At 39.2% G+C, this 27958-nt stretch overlaps 1 protein-coding gene across 5 annotated transcripts in view; it reads left to right on the top strand.

The window, feature by feature from the left end:
* Nucleotides 1–27190, top strand: part of LOC108675669 (proton channel OtopLc) — a 44561-nt gene extending 17371 nt beyond the window's left edge. For 3 of the 5 annotated variants that reach the window (XM_047885507.1, XM_018163696.2, XM_047885509.1), the window contains exons 2-11: nt 10718–10852; nt 11237–11492; nt 20779–20893; nt 21434–21662; nt 22079–22233; nt 22644–22776; nt 22935–23064; nt 23590–23725; nt 24131–24502; nt 24903–27190. In XM_047885507.1, coding sequence (XP_047741463.1) covers nt 10718–10852; nt 11237–11492; nt 20779–20893; nt 21434–21662; nt 22079–22233; nt 22644–22776; nt 22935–23064; nt 23590–23725; nt 24131–24502; nt 24903–25211 — 1970 coding nt within the window. In that variant the 3' untranslated portion in view covers nt 25212–27190. Of the gene's footprint in view, nt 1–1673; nt 5017–8853; nt 9311–10717; nt 10853–11236; nt 11493–20778; nt 20894–21433; nt 21663–22078; nt 22234–22643; nt 22777–22934; nt 23065–23589; nt 23726–24130; nt 24503–24902 lie in introns of those variants that run through there. The other 2 variants (XM_047885506.1, XM_047885508.1) reach the window with 2 other exon arrangements.
* Nucleotides 27191–27958: the final 768 nt, after the last annotated feature.

Consider the following 27958-nt stretch of genomic DNA (forward strand, 5'->3'; position numbering starts at 1 on the left):
ATGAAAAATTGTATTTGAAATAATGAAATGTCAAAGTAAGGTAATCTCCTTGTAATTTCAAAGAGCTTCAAAAGATTCAATATCGATTAAAGGTAATCATCTATTACGGAGTTGATTCGAACGGCATGCGCGTAAATGCATCTTGACTGCCTGTATACACAATCTTTAATTCCACGCGCATTTCAATTCCATGGTGTATTCCTTGCCGAACTTTTGTCCTTTCTTTTGACCTAGAATTAAATCCATTTGTATTCACGAATTAGACTTCTATGCAACACCATGACCTCAAAGTTTGAAGTCATGCGGCCATTACAGAGCAACTTATGCCAAGCTGTACCGTTCGGTTTAGTGGCAGAATAACGGACGAGGCCGCGGCGACGACCACAGTGTAGGGGCGGCCGTCTCGTGCGACCATATGGCGTCTGGTCCTGTTACACGATTTGCATCAGCGCCTACGTCTGCATGGATCATCAGCTGGCAGTCATTATTGTTGCTCGTCGACATAGAATAAATATTTAAATGGGAGATACTGGTCGTCAACCGAGAACCTTTACTGTAGCGGCGCCTCAGGCTCTTCGAATAAATATTTAAATGGGAGGTACTGATCATCAGCTGCAGGCAGCCCTTACTTTAATGGCACATCGAGCTATTCGGTATAGAAGAAATATTTAAATGTACGACACTGATCCCTGAGAAGGAATTGGTCTGTTCTGCGGTCTCTGGACCGTCAGCGAAAATTATTTAATTTAGTACGCCATAACTCGATGAAAATTCCATAATTAAAATTTTACCATGTAACAGTAAATTTTTACATGTAATAAGTGTTGATCTCCACTTTATAATCTCAGCACCCAGGTTTCAAGACCCGAATTATTACTCTCTGATCAACAATTCTTGCATTGCACTGCTGTGTACAAGTCTCTCTTATGTGAGAACAGCTAAGCGAGATAAGACAAGGAGCCGTAAACCGACAAACTAGCGTCCGTAACTGCAGTGTTGTACGAGGGGATTGCTCCTACGAACGCAAGCTTCCGTTTGTTTGGCGAGGCGAGAACAGTTCGACGAACTAGAACGAGCAGCTTTATCGGCAAACAGCAATCCAGATTTCAAGAAACTATTGGATTTCTAGATGGGGATCTTTCCAGGAGAAAGTGTGATTGTAAACACACTTATGTTTTTCTCCAAGGATTACGAGAATGAAATGCTTTTACTATTCACTGTTTTCGTTATCGTCCAGAATGATTGTTGTTATCAGTCGAGGAAGCGAATTCCCTTGTTGGTTCAAAACACGCTGCTGTGTGCGGTTTCCATGAGCACATTTCTTCTAAAATATTCTAAATACTACATAGTAATTATTCCGACCATTTTCGAATAAAATAATATTGTATATAATGTGAAATTTTATTTCAATATTGTGTTTTGTCAACACAATTGAAATCACGTCACCATGATCCAGGGAAACAATGCTATCAACAGTTACAGTGTTACACGAACATTCCCGTAAATAGTCTGCTTGCTGCACAATTAAACTTTTTTTCAACCAATGTTGCGTGAACATAAAAACATCTGCTTGCGCCTTCAGGTGCTTAGTAGTGCGCGAACGGACGCGGCGGCAGACGACACGTGCGCCGGCCAGCGTGCCACGGATTCTGCCGTTGTGGAAGAATTTGCCAGGCAGCGTCAGTCGCCTCCGCGGTCGACTGAGCGACGCACGGATCTGTCTTCTCTGAACTAACAGGCCTTGGATGTGAAGTGCACCATTGTTTCGTTTTAGCGTTCAAGTGAAGCATTAACTCCATAGCTATGGAAGATAAGGTTCCAGTGAAATGTCGGGCCGCAAGACTATAATTCTGTGTGAATTAATAATATTTCAGAAACAACCGTCTAGTTTTTGGTTCTTCAATATCAGTTGTCTTTAACTATAACAACTTAAATATTTTCACAACTTAATTTTGTTGCTGCTGAATTAAAGCCTCAAACATAGATAACAAATTAAAAAGAAAAAAAAATAAAACAAACCATTACACTGATCGACACGAAGATACTAGGTACGTTACTGTTAGCAGTGAGAAAAAAAAAATAAATAGTTTTTACACTACTACTAGTCGCCTTTCAAGGACCGTCACGCAAATAACATCAACGTAATGTTAAACTACTGTTCGGACACACCGCATTTAAAGACAGTTCTGATTTTTTATTTTATATTCTCAGTTCAAAGTTCTAATTATTTAATAACTCGTTAACCAAGCATGGATGCCCCTGATCAAGAAATCGATCATCTGTACGCGGAACGCTACAGGAATGAGGTCAACCCGCCGCAATCTCCGATCCCGAGGGACAGTCTCGAGAACAGCAGCGACGGAGGGCATTCCGTTCGCTCTTCTCTCCGGTCTAGTGTTAGGAAAAGCGGTAACATTCGAACTCAGTCACAAAATTCGAGTATAAGTGAAAAAATTAGCAAGTTTGAAGCGACTGCCGGTCATCAATTAATTCAACGTAAGTTTTTTCAAAGGAGGAATTCACCATCTTCTCCAAACCGACCTCTTGCCAGTCCCGAAAGTGTCGATAGGGGATCACCACGGCTAAATCCTCATCAGTTGCTCCAACGAAGCATTCAAGCAAAAGCCATTCCGGCACAGGTGATGAATGTCGATTTTCGCGACTTGGGTGAGAAAGAATACCTCCAACATAATTCATCCTGCTCAGGGTTGAAAGAACCATCGAAGACATTTTGTGATGAACACTCTCTTACGTCAGCACCAACTTCACGAATTCCTAAAGCATCCTCGATCCGCAGTTTGGCGGTAGGATTGTACTCAGTGCAAGAGCATTCCAACGACAATTCCCTAAAGAGGACGGAAGTCGGAAAAGACGTTAAATCGAAACCATTAGCATATTCTGATAGTGAACCACTCAAGGTTCGAGTTAACGTAGAGGAAACCGATGAAGCAGGCCGTTATTCCTCAGAATGCACACAAAACAATGGCAATCCTCAGATTTATCGGCTTAGAAATGAGGAATTTGATTCTGCTAAACAAAACATACCATATGACTTCAGGCAGCCGTTTCCGAAGAATGCGGTTCCAGGTGACTTCTCTGCCAATTTCGAAAGAAAGATGAGCTGGACTGCTCAAAATGGTGTGGATTATAAGGATCCAACTCGCAACAAAAATGTCCAAGATACCTTTAACCAACTTCCACTAGAACCTGCATTGGGGCTAAGAGAAAATTCCAGGGGTAACGAAATTCCGGTAGCTTCAATGACTGAACTTGAACCAGGCAGGCGAATGGCACAATCTTCAGAGGGTTCGTTACAAGTTGAAGCTCCTCAGTTTGGAGTCTCCCGTAAGTCATCAGTTAGTGAGAACCCTACTTCCCGAGATAAATTTCCCCGCATGGAAGACTACGGATTTTCTGAAGGTAGTGGCTTTGATATGAAGCATCTGATGTCGCACCAAATATCAAATTTGATGGACCGTCGTTTGTCTCATCAAGATCCCAATATCAGTTACGACAGTTCTGTGTTAGCTCAATTAATGACTGGCTCTACAGAGTTCCCTAAGAAATCGCCGGTTTTCGGTCATAATGAATATCTAGACGAGGCACACACTCCTTTGACCAGTGTTAGCTACATTAATGACTCGCCCCTGAATAAACGCAACCCACTTCACCATAATAACTCAATAAACACAGATCCTCTGCAAAAAAATAATCGAGAGCAAATGGCAAGTCCTGAAAGTATCTACCGGCAACCCAGTCTAGCCAATTCCAGAACTGCATCACAACCGTCTCCACAAGAACCGCCAGATTTCGCAAAAGAGGCGAATCGTCCACTGAGTCCCATTATTCGGAATTCAAGCTGTCCGATTTCAACTCCTCCTCCTGCTATTCCGTCTAGACGTCCATCGTTGCTAAGAGTGGTCACTGAAAATCAATTTCTGGAAACTTCTAATTACCTTACCGACGGTTCTGTGGAAGAGCACGGAAATCTTCTGTTGAATGATCATGAATCATCATCTCCTCCATTCTTCCAATCATCAAAGGCTAGATCATCAGCATCACAAAATTTGCCTAACGAGAAAGCAAGACTCAACTCAAATCCACTCCTTGGGCCCGGTCCATCCAGCGAAGGAGTTTACAAATTCGCTGATATTGAACGAAAATTTGCCACGCCAAGTCCCCGATCAAAAGCTGAGTTCATAAACGGAGAACTAAGTAATCCCGCTGGACTTCTTGCATATGTAACTCGTGATTCCAATTCGCCTCGCATTGAAAGGAGTATAACGGGCCTAATCCGCGGGAAACGATCACCTGGAACTGACAGCGAAGATGGTAACTCAAGAAGAGACGCTTCGGAATCTCCTTACTGCAAAGGCCAGGATAACAAGCACCCGGTAAAAGTCCTTCCCTCAGAGTTAAACAGTACGGATGTGATTGAAAAGATGCGTAATCCACCGCGAAGAAATACCGATGAACAGATTGCCCATTCTAATACAGTGGAAGACGTTATGGTTAAAGAATATAAGTTGGTGAAAAATCCCGGTAGTAGCAAGAAAAAGAAGAAGAATGAACTCGTCATGTCTATCAACCGAACTATTTCCAAGGGAAAAAATTCGTTGCGTTTGAGAAAACATCAAGAGTTGCTGGAAGACAGCAGCTCAATCTCGTCACACGGAGACTTCGATGCTGATGGATCACTGGAAACCGACCATCGACTTCCAAGGACTCCAGTCGGGAAAACTAACATTCAGTCTGCAGAAAAAGTTCCCTCTGACGACGCATCTTCTGGCCATTCCTCCAGAATCTCTACTCCTAGGAATGCCTACAGATTTCTTGACAATGAAGGACGTCGCTCATCTGCCGAATCCATGTCATATAGCAGCTGTAGCGAATCTCAATGCAGTCGCAACGCTTTGGCGGTACGTCGTGCACATCCCGAACCCAAAAAAGAAAAGAAACAGAAAATGACCCCGAAGAAATTTTGGTCTTTCACTACTAATGTGATTTTTCCGAAATGTGAGTATATAACTTCCTCTCACCAATATATATATATATAAACAGTTTAGAGAAATATCGCCTTTAGAGCTGTTTGTGTTATTTTAGTTGTCTCACCTTGAGTCATTAATTCTATCTAGGCTTCCAATTTTCAGTTTACTCTGAAAATTGAGAGTTCGTAAATTCCACGTTTCCATATTATCCTCGGAACATGTCTTCAATTACACTTAATTTGAAGGGACAATCTAGAGGAAGCACCGGAGATAATATTGCAACCTACAAGGGATCTCTAATCTCATGTAATCGAAGAAATCGTTAGTCGTTTGTATACCATAGAAATATCTTCTTAATTGCAGACTCGTTGAAGATCAAGGGAAGAGATGCGAGTGCATGAGTCCTACTTTCGCAACAGGAACGCCTTTTGGTTTCTCTGTAACTGTTGGCTGCAAAACCAAGCGTCATCTGCAGACCGCTTGCTTGTGTTGCTCCCGAGAAAACGACGCTTGACTACTATTTTCTCTTATTATTTTATTCAGAGCCTCTCTTATTAAATTTGCTTGCTTAATTCGCAAAAACTTGAAATTAATTTGAAATTAATTTGAAAATTAATTTGAAATTAATTGAAACTAATTTTTCACCGCCTTTTGTGATACAGGTCTGAAAAGAAGAGCTTGATTATATTACTTAAATTATTAGGTTGCATTATTTTTAAGTTCCATGATACGGATTTTTTTCCCTTTTCTTAAATTAGTTCACGCATGTTGCCTGGGCAAACTACGAATAGCTTAAGCGTCAAATTTTCAAAAATGTATCTGGCCCAATAGCGGTATTCATGCGATGGTTTTTCTTTGGCATTTTCACTGTCTACCTGATTATTTTTTGCTTATTCCGTAAGATGCAGCGCGCAGTTTTAGTCCTCCTTGCACAGGTCATTAGCTGCAGGCAATGGCCGTAACAAATGAAGCTAGTCACTACTGCACTTCTTTCTACACTCTTGCCAACCACCGTCCTAACGGTGCTTGGCGAATTGTCATACCTGAGCCGTACCTGACGTTAATTTTACGCGATCAAAATCCAAAATAACCACATTTACAAAATGGCATAGATAGGATTTTTGTCAAACATTGTATGTTTCAGGCAATGAAGAAAACATAATTTTTCAAACGACATCAAAGGCGATTTCCGCTAATTATCTGTGGATGAGTTTTTGTGTGGAAAATTATATTTCAACAATTGCAGTGGCCACTTTAAACTGGAAGTGGTGAATTTTATTTTGATATAATTTTCGACCTATTGAACGTTGTAAACTGCAATCATGTACACTATGTCAGAAATAGTATAGTAGCCGATCTAGAAGACGAAAAGAAAATGACATATTGTCAAAACAAAAAACGGCGGTATTTTCTGTTAGATGAGAAACTACTATATTATTCCTGTTTAATACTTGTTATTTTTCACCTGAACAGAAATCGCGCTAAGACAATAACAAGTCTTCAAAATTATAGTATAGCATTAGGCTATAATTGTCTTTAAGACACATTAAAATATAACTCAGTACTCACTGCATTGAGTGACAGAGAGCGCATTTTCTCGTCGACAAAAACGTGAAGTCACGGACGGACAGACGGACGGACATGACGAGCACAGTAGCGCCTTTTTTCCGTAAATGAGAAAATGCGCTAAAAATATAATTTTACATATTATATTAAATTCAATGATAAATGATGAAATCCATTTAATTTATGTTATCATCAAGTTTCATACGTTACACTGAAATTGTATGGATCGATGCACGCTCGCCACTTATATGCACTGTAGATTCTCTAGCCGTTCAAATGATTGGGGACTGCAAATGAATAGCGTAGCCAGGCGAAAGTTTCCTCGTTATAATTACCCCAATGGTGACTTTAGTGATAATCACTGCGCACCATTGCACGTCACCACCACCATTACACTCTTTAAGGCGTCCGTTTTTCTAAGGACGGAAGATGCTTGAAGGCGAGCGATCGCTCCATGTGATTCATTAGTTAAGCGTGAATGTATACATAAATGACAATTATAACCTCTTAGAAAGCAAAAGTATTGTAGAAGTTCAACGGTTTCGTTTGAGAAGTGCTTTTGCTGATAGAGAACTGTCTGTTTTTTTTTTCTTCAAATGTTGGTTAGTGCAACGGCTTCATTCAACTATCATAATTTTGATAAATTCTATCATATGTTCAGCTTACATTGAAAATAATTCCAATTGGGTCAATTAATTTGAGTAATTGATACCTACTACGCTCGTATCATCACGTCATTATGTCTCCTACTGAACTAAGGTTGCAGTAGGACTAAATACTGACTTGTGTCAGCGCTGTCACGGCTTTCGGCGCCGCGGTCCATCGTACAGGCTCACAAAGTCTGGTTTAGTCGTGGTCATGTGACGACCGTCGCTGCAGGTGGCGCGGCAGCTATACTGCATTTGAGCGCATTTAATATAGGCACTACCAAGTGATACATTACCAAATGAATAAACGGAAAAATAATGATAATAAAAAAGAGTTTATGATGGTGATTGGGGTTTGTGAATTAGATATTTCATGTTCTTGATGGAGTGAAATTAACGAAGTGTGTTGTACTTCTAGCGTTGAATTTTACTTTACTGTTACGAAAAAATAAACTTTCGTTTAACTACTACATAAATTAAATAGTGTCAAGTGTTAAACACAAACCTTACTTTCTTTACAACTTTGAAGTAAAATGCAATTCAGTGTTTTGAAGAAATTCCAATACTGCGTTTTGCACTACTTAATATATCGCGTCAGACATTCTTATTCAAAATCTGATGTTATTCTTATGTAATATTCAGCTTTATTCTATAGACTGATGATTTGTGTTCACATTATATCGATATATACGCTCAAGTTTTAACGGAAATGAATAAATATTTACGAAAAAAAGTGGATGTCTACTACATTGCTTTGTATATTTTATCGATATCATAAAATTTATCTATAACGTCGGACCTTCCCTCGTGGTCTTATCACACGTAGACGTCACCACCCTCGTGAACGCTCGAGTGAAAGCCCTCATTAAAGTCAGTTCCGTTCTAGAATGACTTTCTATGCGTATTACTTTTTGTGTTGCCTTGTAATCGAAAGCTTATCAGTAAAATATTACGCAATTACGAATATTTACCAAGATTCTGTTTTTGAGTTACGACTGAAGTATTGAGTGAGAGGACGAGATTTGTCAGGATGTTCAATGCATGCTCCTCATTTTAAAACTTTTTCATAACTTTCTTGCATACATCAGTTATTTCCCGTCGTGTTCATCCTTATTAACTAGAAAAATCATAATGTTTACTCTGTTCATGAAAGAGAATGCGCAGTAACGTGGCTTTCTGCAGCGTGTACATGTTTGACACCCGCCCTCTTCCGTCCCCTTATCGTCGGTGCGTCTCATTTCCGCGTCCTCACAAATTGAACTTATCCGCCACGACGCCCGGCATGAGATTAAACTATGAACACATGACAACAAAATATGACGTTTGATAAGTTCTGAAAGTTAAAATCTTTCTTGAATAGTGTGGATTTTAAAGCATCTTGGAAGCTCAAAATAACATTGGGTGGATCTAAACCGTAGGCTTTCTCGATATAGGCTCGAAATCCTGATATGATTTTGTCGGTTAAATTTCTCACTATTAACATCATCACTTGATTGACGTCCGCAATTCTGAAATTGAATACTATTAAGAACTGATGATGGTGCTGAAGAATATTGTCGTCTAAACAAACTTTCAAATAAATAATTTTACTTCCTTCCCAATTCCTTTTAATTTGTTAACCCCTACCCAATTCCTCGTACGAAAGTTTCTTGTGGTCACATATGTATATCAATCAACGTTAAAGTTTGGAGAGTGGTGACTTTATTTCACTCGTGTAAAAAATTTAAATAAATTCATCTCTCGGCCATTTAAGGTATAATTTATTAGTACCTATGTCCTTCATGTGAAGCTGAACATAAATGAAATAAATTAAACAAGTTTCGAACCTAAGTCTGGCGATGCGGTTCGTCCGTTGGACTCCGCACGCTAAGCCAACGTCAGAGCGACGTAGCAGCTGCAATTGCTCCCACCACCGCCACCAGCGATGGCTTGCCGCAAACCAAAAGATTCTCAAATCCTCAGCAATTGGTCCGCCTCCGGTAAGGCATGAAACTCTGGACAGGCTGGATGAACTGACCGCAGCAAGCACCGGATCGTCAGCTGATGTATTGCTGACGGATGATTACATCGTGCCAATAAATAATAAAAGGAGGGCTCCTTTTGGCCGAGGTAAATGGATACTGGGCGTTCACACTGTACCTTAATATAAAAAACATACCTTGCGCATTTCGCGACTCGGGACTGAGCTTCCTATTTCTTAGGCGCAAAAACGTATCAATTTTTTTTCTCGTACATTATTGTCTCCAAAATCGAGACCAGGGATAACACCACTTGAAGTTCAACATTTATCTATTCAGGCCTATACCTTGCATTTGAGCAATTAATAATTTAATATTTCTCCATTGTATTTTCCATGAAAAGTAAGTCAAAGATATGAAAGTCCGGTGATATTCTCGCTTTACCGCCGTCCCGGTCACCGCAAGAACAAAATTCCAACAAAGAGCATCCGGCACGAAGATGATCGCGTGACGCAACAGTTGTCGCTACGCTGGACAGACCCTCCTGAACTAACTGTAACGCTGCCGTCTAACTGTTACAACGCCTTTTTGTGACAAGGACTATTCTGTGTCTAGCTCATCAGCTTGCTGACCTGGAAAGCAAACTAATCTGGAATAGAATCTCTAACTCAATCACGTAGTAGGTATCCTTTATATATCTCACTTCATCATTCCGTTTTTTAGCGGAATATCTTAACTTATATCCGCAGCTAACGTTTTAGCCGAATATATACCTTAATTGACAAAACTTTAAAATCTCTTTAACAGTTAATTAGAGCGACAACGATTTGATATTTTACTTCTTATTTCCATAATTGAAATGCTTGCAATAAATATGAATGAATGTTTTACTTATGTTTAAGGTCACTCGAGTTTGGTGCGGCGCTGAATAGCATTCATTGTTTTCTTAAGTAGACCGTGACACGCATCACGTTGATACCAACGTGCGTCATCTTCTACGGCTTTACTGAGTATATGATGAGCTATGGAGAAGCTTCTTGATGATCGCTGTTGCCATGACTCGTTGTGTAACGTGTTATTCTTTTATGTTCCACTGAAATACTTTTTGCAATTGGCTCCTAAACGAAATTCTTGTACGGATCAATTGTCTTCTATGTATCTTTAACTGGAGCTATCAATTAAAATATACGCTTAATAAAATTCACACGTTGGTTTACGTCAAATTTAATTATTGCTGTATCATTACTGTATTAATTTACTATATTACTTAATTATTACTGTATCTTTATTACTATATCTTTATATCATTTCCTACTGTTCGTGCACTGCCTTAAAATTTTTCTAATAAAAAATTTCTATTGTATTTTTTTAACTGATTCTGAATAATTTCCTGGTAGCTATCCTTTTCACACTGAAAATTTCCTGAAGTTATTCTAAAGATTCACCAGCTGCCTCTGTCGAAAGCTTTTTAGCATCGCACACGATGGACAATTATATTTATCCCAAGTTACCTTCAAGTATTTTATGTACTAATTTAGCCCGTTTTTTGCCCCCGCAGCCTATCCGGATCACCCGGAGCGGGACTCGCTGGACGGCAACCTACCCGGCTCGTCCCACGGCACAGGCAACCCGCCTCCCCCACCCGCCCCGCCTCAACCGGGGCCAGCCTCACGCGAGGCCGCCAAGCTTGCCGGTGAGTAATAAGATTTTCTGTTACCGTAGCCTTCAAAATATTTGACTTGAATTAAGAAAAGTATAAAATCATTGAAACTAATTTGTTTACTTTTTAATTATCTGTCGTGGCATTTTTCCCTATTTTAATGGACTTTTTCGCTGGAGTACTTTTACTGTGAAAATAAAACATGTGTGTACCGGTATGTATTATTCGTCATTTTTTTGTCCCTTCTACTCTATGTAACTCAAACATTTAGTAATTTGCCAGCATCTGTCCCACTGAGAAATTGTTTCCCTTCCTTATATTAATAATTATCCATCATTCAATCCTTTTTAATTTCCAAAAATAATCCATTGTAACTGTTCAATTATTCAAATGAATAAAATTTGCGTTTCTGGACAGAACTGAACGGCCAGTCGCTAGGCCTAGGTGCCGGTGCTGCCAAGGGCGGCAAGCACAAGAAGCCCAAGAAGATGAAGGGCGACGCCGACGACGGCGCGGGCGGAGAGGACGAAATGCGCGACAATTTATCCCCGCTGGACAAGAAGGGCCACGCGTCCCGCAAACTGCGCGAGTATCCTACCAACTCGCATGCCTTGACCATGCGCGACCGCGACTATGATGGACCGGGCGGCTACCGGAGCTGGAAAGAACCTTAGTGAGTACCAATTTAGTTTAAGCAAATAAACAATATGGGAATTTAATATCAATAATTACTTAGTTTGACTTAAATTTACAATTTAGGTTATTTTCCTTTGTCGTTAAATTAAATAGCGTAAGAAGGAACTGTGCTATGTGCAGAGATCAAATTGTCAATAGAGCAAACTGTACGTCCAACCGGATTGTGGTACTTATATTGAGGCCGCCATATTCTGAAACTGGTTCAGGCGCTCAATTTTTTTGAGGAAAATCAAATTAATATTGTAAATTTCCTGATGTAAGGGTGCTTGGAAATTTCTTTACATGCTGGGATTATGCTTGAAATATATTTTTCACATTATTTCTTCGAATAAACTCTGTTGGAAGATCAACAACGTAAGTGCTGTTCATCATTTGATTAAGATGAAGTATGAGTGATGAAATAAAACGAATCTACGTCAGACTTTATTTACACACCTCAAAATCATTTTATTTACGTCAAACTGTTCATTTCCAATGCAATGGCTAACTTATTAATTCGTCAATTTTAAAGCTGTCATTAATCTAACAGCACAGTTAATTGAAGTGGAACAATTACGTTACAACCAAGATTTTGAAGAATATTCCTATCGCCAACAAGCTACGTTCGCAGCATATTGATGAACAATATCCGATATAACAGCATATATCGTCTATTATTCGACAAATACAAAACGTTATCGCATCATATTGAATCAAATTATGACCAAAAATTCTTAGCGTGTGAATCGGTTTACTGTCTTAAAAAAATCCAGGTTAGAGCGTAGCAACATAAACATTGAAATGCCGCGTTTGTCGAGCACAGCTTGTTAACGATGCAATTATTTCCTTTTATTATTCACCATATAAATTACCTGGATCCCATTTTACTCGTTCAAAAGACTAGTGTGAATTTATTATATCGCTTAACTTTGACCTATTTTATTAGGTCAAGTCAAGATGTTTCGTGCTGTACACTGCGACAGATGGGAGTTATTTTTTTTTTTTTTTTTGCGCGCGAGAAGGGAGAGAAACAGAACCTGTCTGTGAATAACGGCCGTAGCTTTTTGCACTTATACTGCAGAGGCACCCTTATTATGGAGCATCCTACCGTTTTATGGCTCATACTGCTATTTTATGGCGTATCCTACTATTTTATGTTTATTATTTACCTACGAACGGTCAACGTTTTGCTTCCGTTTGAATACTTTGTCGTGGTTAATAATTTTCTACTTCTTTTTTTACGTAGAATATCAGCTAAGGATAATGAAGTATTTGTTTATGAATCAATTTTAACTTGATCTCTAGTAATGTATATTAAAACATTGATTTCGCAAACATGAGTAGAATTTAATGTCTGCCCTCAAATAACTTTACGCTAATCGAACATTGATATGAGCCAACTTGGTGTTGAAGTGCCAGTTGCACCTGCTTCAATCGCTTAAAATAGCTGCATTCTCTTGAAACTCGGCGCCCTTGTCATCTCTTTGAAACAAAATGAAGGTATAATCCTATACCGACTTGAAGATCATCACTCCTCCGAAATTATCATTACCTTCGTAATTGGGAGCAGAAAAAATCGTTATTCCTTTCCCTCCGCCAAAAATTTCGAATCCATCTACTTAAAATTCATGAGCGCGGACCAAAAGTTGCAGTTTGTTCTTCTCGAGAAATTTTTCCGTTACGTTGGTACCAAAAACGAAAGAAATTCCACGCCAGCTATTTTTCCGACAGCCTTAGGCAACGTTGTTTTGGTTGGGGTCCGCCCAGAGGAGATCTGTTACGACAGTGTATCCTTCCCATTCTTTTAGCGGTCTTGGTATGGACGAAACTTGATGCAGTTTTTCTAGGCTAGGACCTAGGCCTCCATGGCAGCAAAACACGACGTTATCCAAGACAGCGGCGATCGGTAGGCATTCAAAAACCTCGTTTATTTTTAAGTACACTTCCTCGTCCATCCTCTTTTTGCACTCTGCGCGGAAGCCATACCGACTGTTGACTTAACTGAGCTCATGGTTACCTCTTAACAGGAACATAGCGTCGGGACACATGACGGCATAAGCGAATAATAGAAGTATCGTCTCAAGACTATGGCTCCCTCTGTCGATGTAATCCCCTAACAGGAGGTATCGGGACTACGGTGGTCGACCCAAGGCTTCTAGGATGAGAAGTAAATCGTTAAATTGCCCATGAATATCACCCAGAATAATTACGGGTGCATCGAGCTTGAGAAGAGAATTTTACTCTATGAAATGCTAATAAGCCAAATCAAGGAGCCATAAGATTTATGGTTTAGATACGGGAATGGGACCTTTCTTCACTTTGGGTGTGGCTGAGAAAATGCCGGCCACCTGAGCTCCGTTTTCTTAGGGTTCAACTTCATGAAAGGTAATCGGAGTTTTCTGCATAACATATGACTCCAATTTATCAATCAATACAGGCAACGTCGTCGTGATTGGGAGTTCCTCGCGACGATCATCACTCCGCAGGTGCATTCTCTTGCAATGCCAAGGTTTTTGCGAGATCCCCACAAATAAAATCGGCACTGACTGACCCTGTAGAAATTATTATGTTGCTTCCATGTTGTCTACGCTGAATATTGAACTCTATTAGATCTTCTGGTATTCTGTTTACCAGTTAGACTGGTTATGAGAATATTTCACGTCAGCTGTGCACTAAATGTTATTCTCCAATGTATCTAATGGCGATGCGTTAAAATTACAAGAAAATAGTAATGTATCAATTTATTTTAAAAAATTCAAATCAATCAATCAAACTCGTTCAATTCAGCCGCAATAACCGGAAATTTTTATTTTCATTCGCACCTAAATATTGGGATTAGGTATTTTTTATTATATTGCGCAGACTATGAATCTTGAAAATGAAAACCAGTCCGTTAACTTCATCCCTGATAACATTTCTCTCATACAGAGGAAGTCATCAAAGCTAATAGTTTTCATGTAGGTGGTCGAGAACAAAGACCCTTGTGGCTCAATTTCTTTGAAAATACCAAGAAAGTAAAACTCGTTTAACGAAGACCACCAACTTTCCATGATCCATGCAAGTTTTACGTTCACAAACTTCCCTTAATTTTATTTATGCTGACATCGCCAGTCAAACACGATGCTCACATTTACGAGTACTAATTAAATTTTTATTGAAGAACCGTAAAGTCGAGACTAGGCTTATTTGGCTTTGGAAATACGCCTGAAACTCGTTGTTGAGATTTGTTAGAGTAAAATTGGATACTATCGATAAAATCAAAATATTTCTTCTTCATTACAAACATTTATATTCGTATCTATAGAAAAGTATGAATTAAATTGTCCCTCTCATACTCGTAATATCTGCTTATTGTCCTGTTTTCACTTCGTTAACTTCTGCCCGCTACAATATTGTAAATGAAGGAACTGGTTAAAATAGCAATAAACTTTGCCCTCAAGATGCGCCCTGAAACCTGTCTATGGCAGCAGTAATCTACTTTTTTCCAAGCTTCGAGTCGAACTGGAATTAGTGAAGATTGAGGGCAGCTCTCGAGTTGACTTTTTTCAACGATTTTCATCAGAGATCCTCAAGTGTGTTTGTGTTGAGCGCTTGCTAGGGCAAATTTACTCTTTTTCAACTCGCGAACTTGCTTCGTACGTCTGCTTCTATTAAGTAATTTATAGTTACCAACCTCAAAACTTATCAATTCGATTGTATTAGCGGCGATGCGTTTATTTTGATCATTTAAGTGATTTTTTGCAATTAACCTGAATGTTCACTTTCTGAGAAAGAAGCTAACCCAGCAGGCATACGGTGGTTGAATCAACTACGCATTACGACATTGAGATCGGGGTGAAAGGAGGTTTAGAATGAAAATTGAAGCAACATCTTTCATGCAACGTCGTACTGGCGTTACAATTCAACGTTGAATCAATGTTGCTACTACGACGTTGCTGCAACGTTGAATTTTATGGTTGATTCGACGTTGAATCAACTACACATTACGACGTTGAGATCGGGGTGAAAGGAGGTTTAGAATGAAAATTGAAGCAACATCTTTCATGCAACGTCGTCCCGACGTTACAATGCAACGTTGAATCAATGTTACTACTACGACATTGCTGCAACATCAAATTCTCTGATTGAATCAACGTTGAAGAACCAACCTGTTTTTCGTCCGTGGCAGGATTCGAACCCGGGATCGCTGGAGACCGCGCGACGCCTTAGCTACCTTGACCACGGCAGCTCGCGTGCATGAGCAATAGAAATAAGCTAAAGAATTGCTTAACTCCTTGAAAATTGAACTGCATTCTCTGGTCATGAATCGTAGAGTTATATATATGTATTTCATTCAATGTTGGTGTGATAACATTAGTTCCATGCTGGTAAATAGCTAAACATTCAACGTACCGATATCGACCATTTTTCAACGTTGAAATAAGGTTGTTTTCCGTCCTTTCTACTTTTAGTCAGATTTCAATGTTGATCGGATGTTGAATTTTGGTTGTTCAGCATTTCAACCTAAAATCAACATTGATTGAATGTTTAAAAATAAATAAACATTCAACGTACCAATATCGACATTGTTTCAACGTTGAAATAAGGTTGTTTTACGTCTGTTCTAGTTTTGGTCAGATTTCGACATTGACCGGACGTTAATTTTGGTTGTTCAGCACTTCAACCTGATATCAACATTGATTCAACGTTTAAAAATAAATAAACATTCAACGTACCAATATCGACGTTGTTTCAATGTTGAAATACGGTTATTTTACATCCGTTTCAGTTTTGATCAGATTTCGACGTTGATCGGACGTTTGATTTTGGTTGTTCAGCATTTCAACCTGAAATCAACATTGATTCAACGTTTAAAAATTAGTAAACATTCAACATACCAATATCGACGTTATTTCAACGTTGAAATAAGGTTGTTTTACGTCCCTTCTAGTGTTAGTCAGATTTCGACGTTGATATGACGTTTAATTTTGGTTGTTCAGAACTTCAACCTGAAATCAACATTGATTCAACGTTTAAAAATTAGTAAACATTCAATGTACCAATATCGACGTTATTTCCACGTTGAAATAAGATTGTTTTACATCCGTTCTAGTTTTGATCAGATTTCGACGTTGATTGGACGTATAATTTGGGTTGTTCAGCATCTCAACCTGATATCAACATTGATTCAACGTTTAAAAATTAGTATTAATTCAACGTACCAATATCGACGTTATTTCAACGTTGGAATAAGGTTGTTTTACGTCCCTTCTAGTGTTGGTCAGATTTCGACGTTGAAATGACGTTTAATTTTGGTTGTTCAACATTTCAACCTGAAATCAACCAATAATCAACGTTGTTTCAACGTCAGATGCCTGCTGGGAATATGCTTGAAAAAATTGTGATGAATTTGTAATTCAACAGCCAAAAGTGTCACAGAAAGCCGCACATAACGTTAAATCTCTGGAAAAATCAGATGTGAACGCATCATGCCCTGCAGGCCGTGACGTCCCCTACCAAATGGGCATCATTCGTGACTCTTGAGGGAACACAATCCCGTTGTTGGTCTAGAGTTTCACTTGCCTGGACGCGTTCTTTGCCATTTGTGCGAGGCAAAACGCTCTTCGGTACGCAGTCGTGCAGCAAAACGACTAAGACGACTTGTGTCTGACATTGTTTCTCGGGTGACTGACGACGTAGATCTGCACTGGAAGCAGCAGCAGTCTGCAGTGCCCGGCGAGGTTCTTGCGGCATTGCGGCCGAAGAAGATTCATCCGACAGTGCAGCTTCAGGTCTTCCCTGCGCTGGTCGACAGGCACGCGATTCTTTGTGTTCCTTGAAAACTAAGAGGCACTATGCCTGATTCTCTGAAGTGCTGATAGTCAAATTGTACTTGGGGCTCGTTTATTTGCGGTCTTCAGAACTGGAGGTTAAGTGCATGTTTTGTGTTACGGAGATTGAAATATAAAAGGAATTTACCATTTTATATTAGTTAGTGTTGTTTTCTCATTTTCTACTTTGTCTGATGACAAAATAATTCTGTAACTTTTTTTCAATTTCGCTAAAGCGAGTGGTCGTGACAGTATCCCAGAATATATTTACGGTGAAATGCGTTGTGCAGGCTGAAATTGTAGGTTTTAGAACTTCAAATAGTATATTTTCAGAATAAACGACGGTTTATAAATTCGATACTTTTTCTATTTCTGCAGAGTTGTTTAAATTTTGATGCATTCATTGAATAGCTTGACGAGGCGTAAATTTACTAACAATGTCTCAGGATTACGAGGACTTGACAATGTACAAGAACGACAGGAAATTCGATAGGAAACATGAAAGAAGCCGGACGTTGAACCGGTCGGAAATGACAATGGATCCTGAAATGTTATGTGAAATTAGAACCATAGCGAGTACATTATCCATCATTCGTGAGAACATATCAATGCAGCGCAGTAAAGAAATGTAAGTAATTCAATACAATATTTGGCACTGTTAAGTTAGCTTTATTTCTCATTGTTAAATTAGTTTATATCTAATGGCAAAGCTTCACATCGCACCTATAATTGATTTCATTTTTGCTTTAATATTTTTATCTGCATATAAATATTTTATTAAATACTCATTCAAGTGTTTCCTCATTGTATGTTAAATGAGAATTATTCGCATGTATATACTTTTCGCAAATATTTTTTCCAACAAAAAAGTTGTGAATCCCGTTATAATTTTCCTACAAATAAAAAACGCAACGGATTCCTTGAAGCAACTGCCTGGGCAGACGATCCTTCCATCTGAATCAGTAGGTCACGAGAGCGATGAACAGAGTCCAGGTTTTTCTTCCCGCTGAAAAAAGTTGCCCCGGGCTAGAGAGGATGGACTGGATAGTCAAAGTCTAGAGGGAATGTCGCTAGTTTGCCTTAAGCTGATAAACGAATATGGAAGTAGTTTGCGATAAGAACAAAAAATTATCCTGGGAACTAACAGGACTTGCTTAATCAGTACGGAAACGCAAACTAGTTAAAACTAAAAACAATAAAAAATTACGATAATTAACTGGGCTGCCTGTGGGTACAGAACAACTTTAATGCCTATAATTTAATTTTTTGTGTGAATGATTCTAAGCGCTCGGTGGATTCTTTGTGAAGCGGAGAGCCTCTTTTAAAATTTTCATCACACTTTGAAGGATATTTAGCCATGACTTGTTGCTACGAAGAAAGTGATCAATGACTAACTGACAGCATGAAATATCATGAAAAAAGTTTTCAGAGCCGGTATGTACTCTTCTATATTTTTTTGCATTTGCAAATTACATGAGTTAAGTGTTTAAATCTCATACTCAACAAATTAAATTTGTTAACAGTAGCAGAAGAAGTCTTTGATGCTACGTGCAGTGCAATCTCCGAGTACATGTGCATGTTAGGACGCAGTTTACTAGGCTGCACCCTGGGAAATATGTCAGGCGTGTGCAGGGACAGAAAGCGCTTAATTAAGCCCTGTAGCAGCCAACATTTTCAGTGCAGCTGAGCGTTCAGTTCTACACTTTCTCCTGCAGTTGTTGCTTTGAATGGAACTCTTTGAGTATGAAATCGATGACCACGCCTTGACCACGTGAAATTGAAGATCAAAATTTTTCGATTGTTTCGTCGGTCTTCGATGAGACGTGTTATTGTTGTTCCCTATAACACGTGCAGATGCAATAGCAAATCGAACGCCTTGCCATTTTTGTTCATAGGATTATCAGTTAATTTTATGAACAATTTGTGATCATCTAGCTGTCAAAATTTGTCCTTAAACTTGTTTTTTAAGCTGAATCCTCTGATGCTATAAATATATTGATTATACTCGTATCTATTTCACTTGCAAAGTACTAAAGAAATGATCAAATGTATCAGTGAAGCAGTTGATGTTTGAATATGTCCTGCAAAACACTCGCTACTTACGCACTCCATATCGTCAACTTTCTCGATGAAATCCATGAGAAGTTCACACGACGAATCGCCGTCTTTTTCTTTGGATGTTTGAGCGCGTCGCTCCTCGCACCGTGCGACTTTTACTTGGCGTTCGGAGATGCACGCTGCTCGGCGCGCGTAGTGTCACTTGAGACGCGCTTTTCTACGCACGCGACTTTCCGGCGCACACGAGTGAAGAAAAACGTGTATTTTTAGAATCTGCATAGTATTTGTTCTTGTATCGTAGAATTATCACGAGATTACTGACATCGTGGCTGTGTCATACTTACAAAATTTGTGTTACGAATCTCGGTTAGCATGAATAAGTTTGTTAGCTTGCGATTTCTTTTCTGTAATTTTCATTTGCGGTGACAAGCATGGATCAGGACTATTCACATGGCTCGTATTTTTGCTCTGAAAATCTAACTACTTTGTGTGCGACTGAGAGAAGGCTTGGATTTGACTGAATTGTGAAGTTACGTATTCAACAAATCTTGAATTTTTTGAGTTTTTCCTAAACTGAGCGTTCGTTTGTATTTTAGAAATTATAGCTGCTGATATAATTATTCACGATGACTATTACTTACGAAGAATTCAGGTAAGTCGGAGATGGACATTTTTTGTTGTTAAAAATTACCTTTCTAATTTTTTCTTGCTGATCTTGACTGCACGCAGCTTTCATCTATATTACCTTTTTTAGATATGACCAGCTATTATAACTTGCCGAAAAATAGTCCATGAAAAAAGTTAACAATTATCTTTGAAGAACTGTCCGAATTATTGTCCATCTATTAAGAAAAACTGTTTTTAGCACATTTTATCATTTATGGAAAAATGCACTATTGTCTTCGCCATGTCCGTCTGTCTGTCCATCCGTGATTTCGCGTTTTCGTCGACGAGAAAATGTGCTCTCTGTCACTCACTGCATGCAGTTAGTACTGAGAGTACTTAACTTAGGCCGTTATAATTGATTTTCCATGTGCAGTATGACCTCAACTTGACCGGTCTTCTCGGGCTCATATTAATGACTGAACGGCCTTATCAGGCTCGTATATTGCCATAGGCAGCATGTACCTGTGAACGGTCATGTCAGGCTCATATTTATGACTAATATTCCCATGTGCAGCATGTCCCTGTGAACGGTCATGTCAGGCTCATATTTATGACTCATATTCTCATGTGCAGCATGTACCTGTGGACGGTCATGTCAGGCTCATATTTATGACTCATATTCTCATGTGCAGCATGTACCTGTGGACGGTCATGTCAGGCTCATATTTATGACTCATATTCTTATGTGCAGCATGTACCTGTGGACGGTCATGTCGGGCTCATATTTATGACTCATATTCTCATGTGCAGCATGTACCTGTGGACGGTCATGTCGGGCATGTACGGCAAGCTGGTCGTGCTTCTCATGTTCGCATTCTGTCTCACGGAAGTGCTTGAAAATGACGTGGCGCCTCTTACATTTCAGGTAAATACATTCGTTCAATACGAACAAAATTTATCGTTGAATTCTCTTTGATCATTTCTTCAAAGAGGTATGAAATGTATTATGATTTAAGTTTACTTCTGCACAGTTTTGTTATTGAATTCTCTTGGAAATTATATATGTGCCTGTTAATTATGTTCATTGCCTCATTTTAACGTCATTGAGAAAAACTCCTATTAATATATGTTTAATTCTGCAATTTAGCTTTACTGTCGTAAAATATCATTTCTGACATGGTAAATGGCACTTATTTATCAATCTAAATATTATTATTCATAATAAAGATCCGAGATTGGAAAAAGTATTAATCTATTGAACCTTATCTACTGAATAATTACGAATGGTAATTTCAAATTTTTAGGCTGAGAAATTATTGTTCGGTGAGCTAAGTTTGCCGTTCCATTACTACCACGTTCTATGAAATTATGGTTAATGTTCGCGACAATATTAAGACCTTCCTTACCAGTCAGGATAATATTACTGTATACATTCTGTGATTTTGAAACACTGCTGGCCTTGCAGGGAATATTCCTGATATACTTGTACGTTGGCTCGATCTTTGCGATCATCTGCATCTACACGAGCGTGATCATGGAGAACTGTCCCTCCATGAGCGCCAGTAAAGAAAACCTCACCAAGCAAGGAGATCCCGAGGTAGGATCCATCAACTCCTTTGGGACGCTCAAAAGAGCGCACATCTCCAGGTCCAAGACCTCCAGGACCTCCTTCTACTTGAGGATTGGAGCCCTCGGTAAGGAGTTCATTAGATCAGGATTGTATTTCACATGCAGTTTAATATTTTTTTATTCTGTTATCAGTTTTACAGTTCAGGATGGAATAGCATATGAATTACTGAATATGTTCAGAACGAATATGTACAACTAGGCAAACAAGTTGCAAGTTGATGCTTAATAGGCTTGAAAGTTCACTGGTGTGTTCTTTTGTTGAGGGTTTGTGAGGTTTGCATCAGAACAAATTCATATTTTAACTGAAAAACTTGTACAGGACTGAATTTATGTCCACTCTCCTCAATCGAATGCTAATTATTTCTATAGACACAACATTTCAAGCAGCTTCCCAGGTCTTGGAAAATTATGTAAACCATCATTTCTGTTCTGGGTTTTAGTACACCAATGAAAACATTTTGTAACGGGAAAACTTGTGCAGTGTTTGGCCTGGTCACTCTGATCTTCAATGGCCTGGAGATCGCGATGCACTCAACCATGCGCGACGACTGCGCCCAGGACGTCATGTTCGCGCACCCCATCATGCAGGCGCTCTTCACCTTCCTGCAGATGCACTTCCTTTTCGTCAATTCCGAGGTATTGTCTCTTCAATTAATTAAGATTGTTTCTCATGTTTTGCAAGGCTGAATCTCTTCTGTCAAATCCTGAAAAATCATCTCACTCAACTCACGATTATTTCTCAATATTTTAAAGTGAACTTCCCCTTTTTCAACGATAGGTGTTAATAGCTGTATTCACGTTGTCTGAAAAATATCATATTCGACCTTGATTTTTTCTGCGTCAAACATGATGATGTTACGAAAGAGTCACATAACACTTTTGTTTCTGCATTTTTTTTGCAACGGAACAAATCAGATGCAATAGTCGTGATAAAATGACCGAATGTTCTCCTAAACTAGACATCTTGCAATGGCAGAATGATTCCAGCTATAAATTGACAATTGCCGCTCATTTCCTTCCTATTTTTGTGTAACTTATCCCTATAGGTGGTTGTGGAGAAGTTTGGCCAGATCGCCAGGTTTGCGTTCATGCATCTTGTTGCGACAAACTTGGCTATCTGGGTTCGCATGGTCGTCTGGGAGTCCGCCAATGATTGGATCAGACTCAACTATGGCTCAAGTGAGCGCAATTTTAAGATTTTTCCTGATGTATCCTGCCAATATGCAACTTCAGCTGTAAAACTTCGCAAGTAAATTCTTTATATGTTGGTATATAAACCGGCTATTGAATAAGTGCAAAGGTTATATCACATTTAAAATTGTATCGATGCATTTTAGGTGATTTGTACGACATGCCGTGGCACGCTCAGAAGGTGCTGCACCTACACACGTGCTACCATAACAACACCCTGGGGCGACTCTGGACAGGCTCCCAACAGCAGTTCTTCCCCTTCCTTATTGAGTACAGGTAAGAATAAAATATTTTTCGAGGAAAACTCATAAATACCTATTTAGTTTACCATGCAACGCTTATAGGCTGCTGTTTACAACAACAACAGAGTTAACAAACATATAATTATTACAGTATAGTTATTGCGCTTGATGGAAATGACAGTTCCTACTTACTATAGCGTACAAGGAAAACTCTTTAATTATTTTTGTTATTCAGTAATTCATTGTGTAATATCCGAGTGATTCGCTGTACAACCTGGTCCGAATGAACTTGTCAATAACGTTTAGCCTTCGTATAGACCGCATCTTATTTTCCCTTCAGAATTTTCATCGCTGCTACCGTGACGTACATCATTAAGTGTTATCTCTTTGTTGACAGTCTCATCCCTGCTGCCGTGACGTACATCATTAAGTGTTATCTCTCTGTTGACAGTCTCATCGCTGCTGCCGTGACGTACATCATTCAGTGTTATCTCTCTGTTGACAGTCTCATCGCTGCTGCCGTGACGTACATCATTAAGTGTTATCTCTCTGTTGACAGTCTCATCGCTGCTGCCGTGACGTACATAATGTGGCGCAACGTTGGCAAGGAGCACATCAAGAGCTTCTCCAATCTCTCAAAGGCAATTCTTGAAGAAACTCTGCATGAGAAGCGAGGACGCAAGGGGCATTGGAAGGTAACATTAAAGCTCAAACGCTTAACTTTACCTCAATTGAGTCAACAGCTATTTCGTTGTTAGAAAATTGGCTTCAGTTGAGCTTTGAAAAATTGTAATGTTGCTCATTTGTTGTTATCCTAAACCAAAATCAAATTCATGTAAATTTACCTTTGTAATTGAGCAACGTGAGATTAGGTTTTAAATAGCTATCAATCCAGTAGATATATAGAATTTTATTGCCAATGGCATAACTAAACATTTATTTGTGACGATTATAGATAACCTATGACAAATAAATTTGATCACCGTAATAAAACTACAGAAAACGACAAAAATAATGATCATCACGCTATAAGTGATCATGTTTGGAAAATTCAATAAAAATTCAGAAATAAATGCATATAAAATTTTCTGTGTCATCAGGTGGATTGCCGATCAGCTTCAAAAGGCCTGTTCCTGGGCCTGCTGGTGCTGGTGGGCGGCATTGTGATCTTGATCATATTCTTCGTGATGAAAGATCATGATGGTTTCGACGAAAAAATGTTCTGGATGGTGAACGGCTCTCAGATTATAATTCTTTCACTGTCCATCTTGAGCTGCCTCATTGGTTTCTGGCAAATCCCCAAACTCGCGGTTTCATCGACCAAACCTCTGGAGCTCGACAGGTTGTTGCTCTCATGCACAATTGTTGGCGTGTACATCTTTGCGATCTTCGGGATGATCGTCGGCGGACTGTACATCGATGAACAGAAGCTGATGACCATTTTCTGCTCCTGCTGCTTACTTGTTATTCAGGTTTGTTCGATGATCTGCCACTCTACAGTAATGAACTTCCTATAAAAATTCTGCTCTCGTCACTTTTTCTTCCCGACAGAGTTGCTTGCATGATCAAAGATTGATCATGTATTATTCTAGTTGAGTCATCTACTTTTCGAGTGAATGTATAATAATCGAACACTTAGCAAGATATCAAGATAAGCTCCTCTGTAGATGCATTCATATTGATTGACTAGTTTTAATTATAACTCAGTACGTGCCAGTTCGGGACCATAAGATAATTGAATGCACGAAACATAATCACTGCATGAATCCTGTTCGGTGGCTAACCATGCACTCAGTAACTTTTTAATAATTATGTATTTTTATTGTAATTCAGTTATTTTTTAGTATTTGAATGTCTTTGTTTGTGTGACAGGTGTCTCTACAAGGCATGCTCGTGGCAGAAGCTAGCAGGAGGACATGTTCTACAAGGCTACAGCAGCTCGTCAAGCCAGGGCGACAAGTGATCACTTTCTTGCTCTTCTCCAACATCACTTTATGGATACTGGACAGCTTCATCACTCACTCGACGCTCTCCCAACAATTCCAGATCGGATTTTATGGTACCCTTGCTTGGGGTATCATTTCAAGAATATCTCTGCCGCTTATGATTCTATTTAGGTTCCATTCGGCGGTCATTTTGGTCGAAATTTGGAAGAACACGTACCGAACAAAAGCCGAATAGGACAGGTCACCTTCAGCCAACCGCAAGCCTCCCTTCATACCCTCGTATTTCATTAAATCTTGCAGAGAAGTTCAAACTAGGAGAAGGTCTCCACGTGCAAGGTGGTCAACCCGACGGTATGGAACCAGAAATCGCCGTGAAATGTTTAATTCCTCTCGTATTAACGAGAGAAAACTCAAATACGCCACTACCCACAATTCATTTTCTCGCAAGATGGTGAACATTTACGCTATGAGCCCCAAGAGCAAATCTTTCCGCATGAATCGCTTGATTGGGAAAAATAAAATGTTTGAAGCTCTTGAAAGTCCAAAGCGGTTTCACAGATTCATCACGCTCCCTAACTTCATGGAAATTTATCCTACGTTAAGACGCTCTGGAAATAAGGGCTTTGAAGCAGCTGATCATTGTAATTATGCCGCACTGAACAAGCACCGTCGATTACTCCAGAGCAGGCATTTTAGTTCGTACCGACAATTCAATAACGATTACCATACCAGTGACGATACTTTGAACTTGAGTGAAAACACTGATTACATTTTCGGTTTTGGACGTCAGACTAGGAATGAAAATAAAGGCAGGTCGTTCAGAAGAGACTCACAAGTAGACCCGTGTCAAGAAGGCTCAGAACTTACTCCCGATAATCGTACGACTTCCAAATTAACAACTGCTGAAGGTTCGGAAAACCAAATCGTCAACGATTTGTTTGATGCTCGGGATATGACTGAGTCTAGCGAAGTTGTTCACGAACTCCTAGAAATCGTGCACACGGAAACTGAGCTCGAGCAGAGAAGGACTGATATCCTTGGTAAGTCTAGTTCTGACGAGCCTGGAACTAGTGAGTGCAGTCAAAAGAGGTCTGAACGTCTCAAAGCCGTTGTCCAAAACTGGAAGAGGGAAGAAGCCTACGCCTTCTCTTCCAAAGACTCTTGGTCTTTGAAGAAGTTCAATGACCTCCACAGCTCTATTGTTGTTCAAACAAACACCCCGAAAATTATTGGTTGGTCTACCGACGCTAAACCAGATTCTTCCGACACATTCATGACGACGGACGACCTCCGTTACTTCACTCAAGTACCGATCCGACAAAGACTGCGGGAATCCTGGAAAAACCAAGGACTAAAAAACAACTACATACGTAAACTGAACCCTGATGACAATTTCGCTGCTTCTGGCAGTCGATATATTACGGATGGCAAGCAAGATTCGGGCGGACCTGAAGAATATTTGCGGATAACCCGACCTGTGCATCTGCTGCCACTTCCTCGCGACCTCGTCCTTTTACCTCGGAAGGATGGAGGTGTTTTTGTCGACGAAGATTTATGACTTGAAGGTTAAAGTTGACTGAAGGTGGTTTGACTTTACGAGGTGCGACTTAATTTTTACTTATCAAGTTACTCTCATCATATGTATTTAATTGATGACTCTGAAATTAGGTTAACATAATTTATTCCAATTTTGAGTGCGTATCAATTATGCTTGGCGTTTGTATACCTTCAGCATTAGAACAAATTTCCAAGTCTTGTTGGTCAAGACTCTTGTTGAGCATTATTTTCGTATCTTTATTTTGTTGGAAATTATTTTAATCCTAATTAATAAGAATGATCGTTTTTCACCTGAAGAAGTGTTTTTATTTCATGAAATGACTTTTCATCACATTGTCGTAAGGATTATTTTCCCTCACAAATCTCATCTGATATTGAACAATTAATGATTGTTGAACAATTACGAATTTTTTATAGCCTACCTTATTCCACATTGTGCAGTGAAGGTCTAAAAATACAGTATTAATCCAATACAGAATCTAATATTTGAGTTTCATAAAATAATTTAATAAATTTGTATCATGATTGAGATACTGTATATTGTTCATTATATAATTAGGTGAAGGCATACATGACTGGATTGTTAATTGTTATGGGCTGATGGTTCTGTAAAAAGAAAATAACGTTATATTTATTAATAAAATTTAAGGAATTCTGCTCCACATTTTCTTTCTCCGTTGTGAATTTATTCCAAAACATCGTTCAATAAACATATTTTTGACATGCTTCAAAATTTAATTCCTTCAAGTTCAAAGGATGATGCGTTGTGATGCGTTTTTGGAACAGCTCACTGTCAAATTTACGTTTTCTATGACATCATCAGTATTAGTTTTCTATTCTTTTATTCTGCGCTTAACTAAACTAAATTATCGGCTTCCAAGTGTTAGCGAAATTGTAAAAAACGTAGCTATGATCTCTGATGTGATGTCTGAGCTACACTCTCTGCGATAGTGATGCTGGATGAGAGGGGTGGGGTTGATTTTGTGATGCCATGAGCCTATTCATTCAGTGCCAACACTTCTATTCCATTCTATGCATGAGAGAAAGAGAGACGAATGCATGGCGATGAGAGTGGGTCTGTCAGCAGTGGTGACTGCTGCCATGACTGAGAGTGGAAAGCGATATTTGGAGAGTGTGAAGAATGAGGGAGAGGAAGAGGTTGGCGAAAATGGAGGTCGGAAGGGTGTAAAGATTCGAGTAATAATAATAATAACTATTAAAAGAAAACAAATATACATGGCCTGAAAGATGCCAATATCTAACGCAAACTTCAAAGACTGCAGTGCAATAAATGGGACACAGCAATACAAGACCAAATAACTTACCTGTTGAACCTTACTTTTACCTATTTTCAACATACCCTTAACACGAACTTTCCCACCACTCTAGCCTCGATCAGCACCAATGTTGCTCCTACCTGACGTT

The sequence above is a fragment of the Hyalella azteca genome, unplaced genomic scaffold (genome assembly GCF_000764305.2).
Source record: "Hyalella azteca isolate HAZT.00-mixed unplaced genomic scaffold, Hazt_2.0.2 contig2234, whole genome shotgun sequence".
NCBI classification, from domain to species: domain Eukaryota; kingdom Metazoa; phylum Arthropoda; class Malacostraca; order Amphipoda; family Hyalellidae; genus Hyalella; species Hyalella azteca.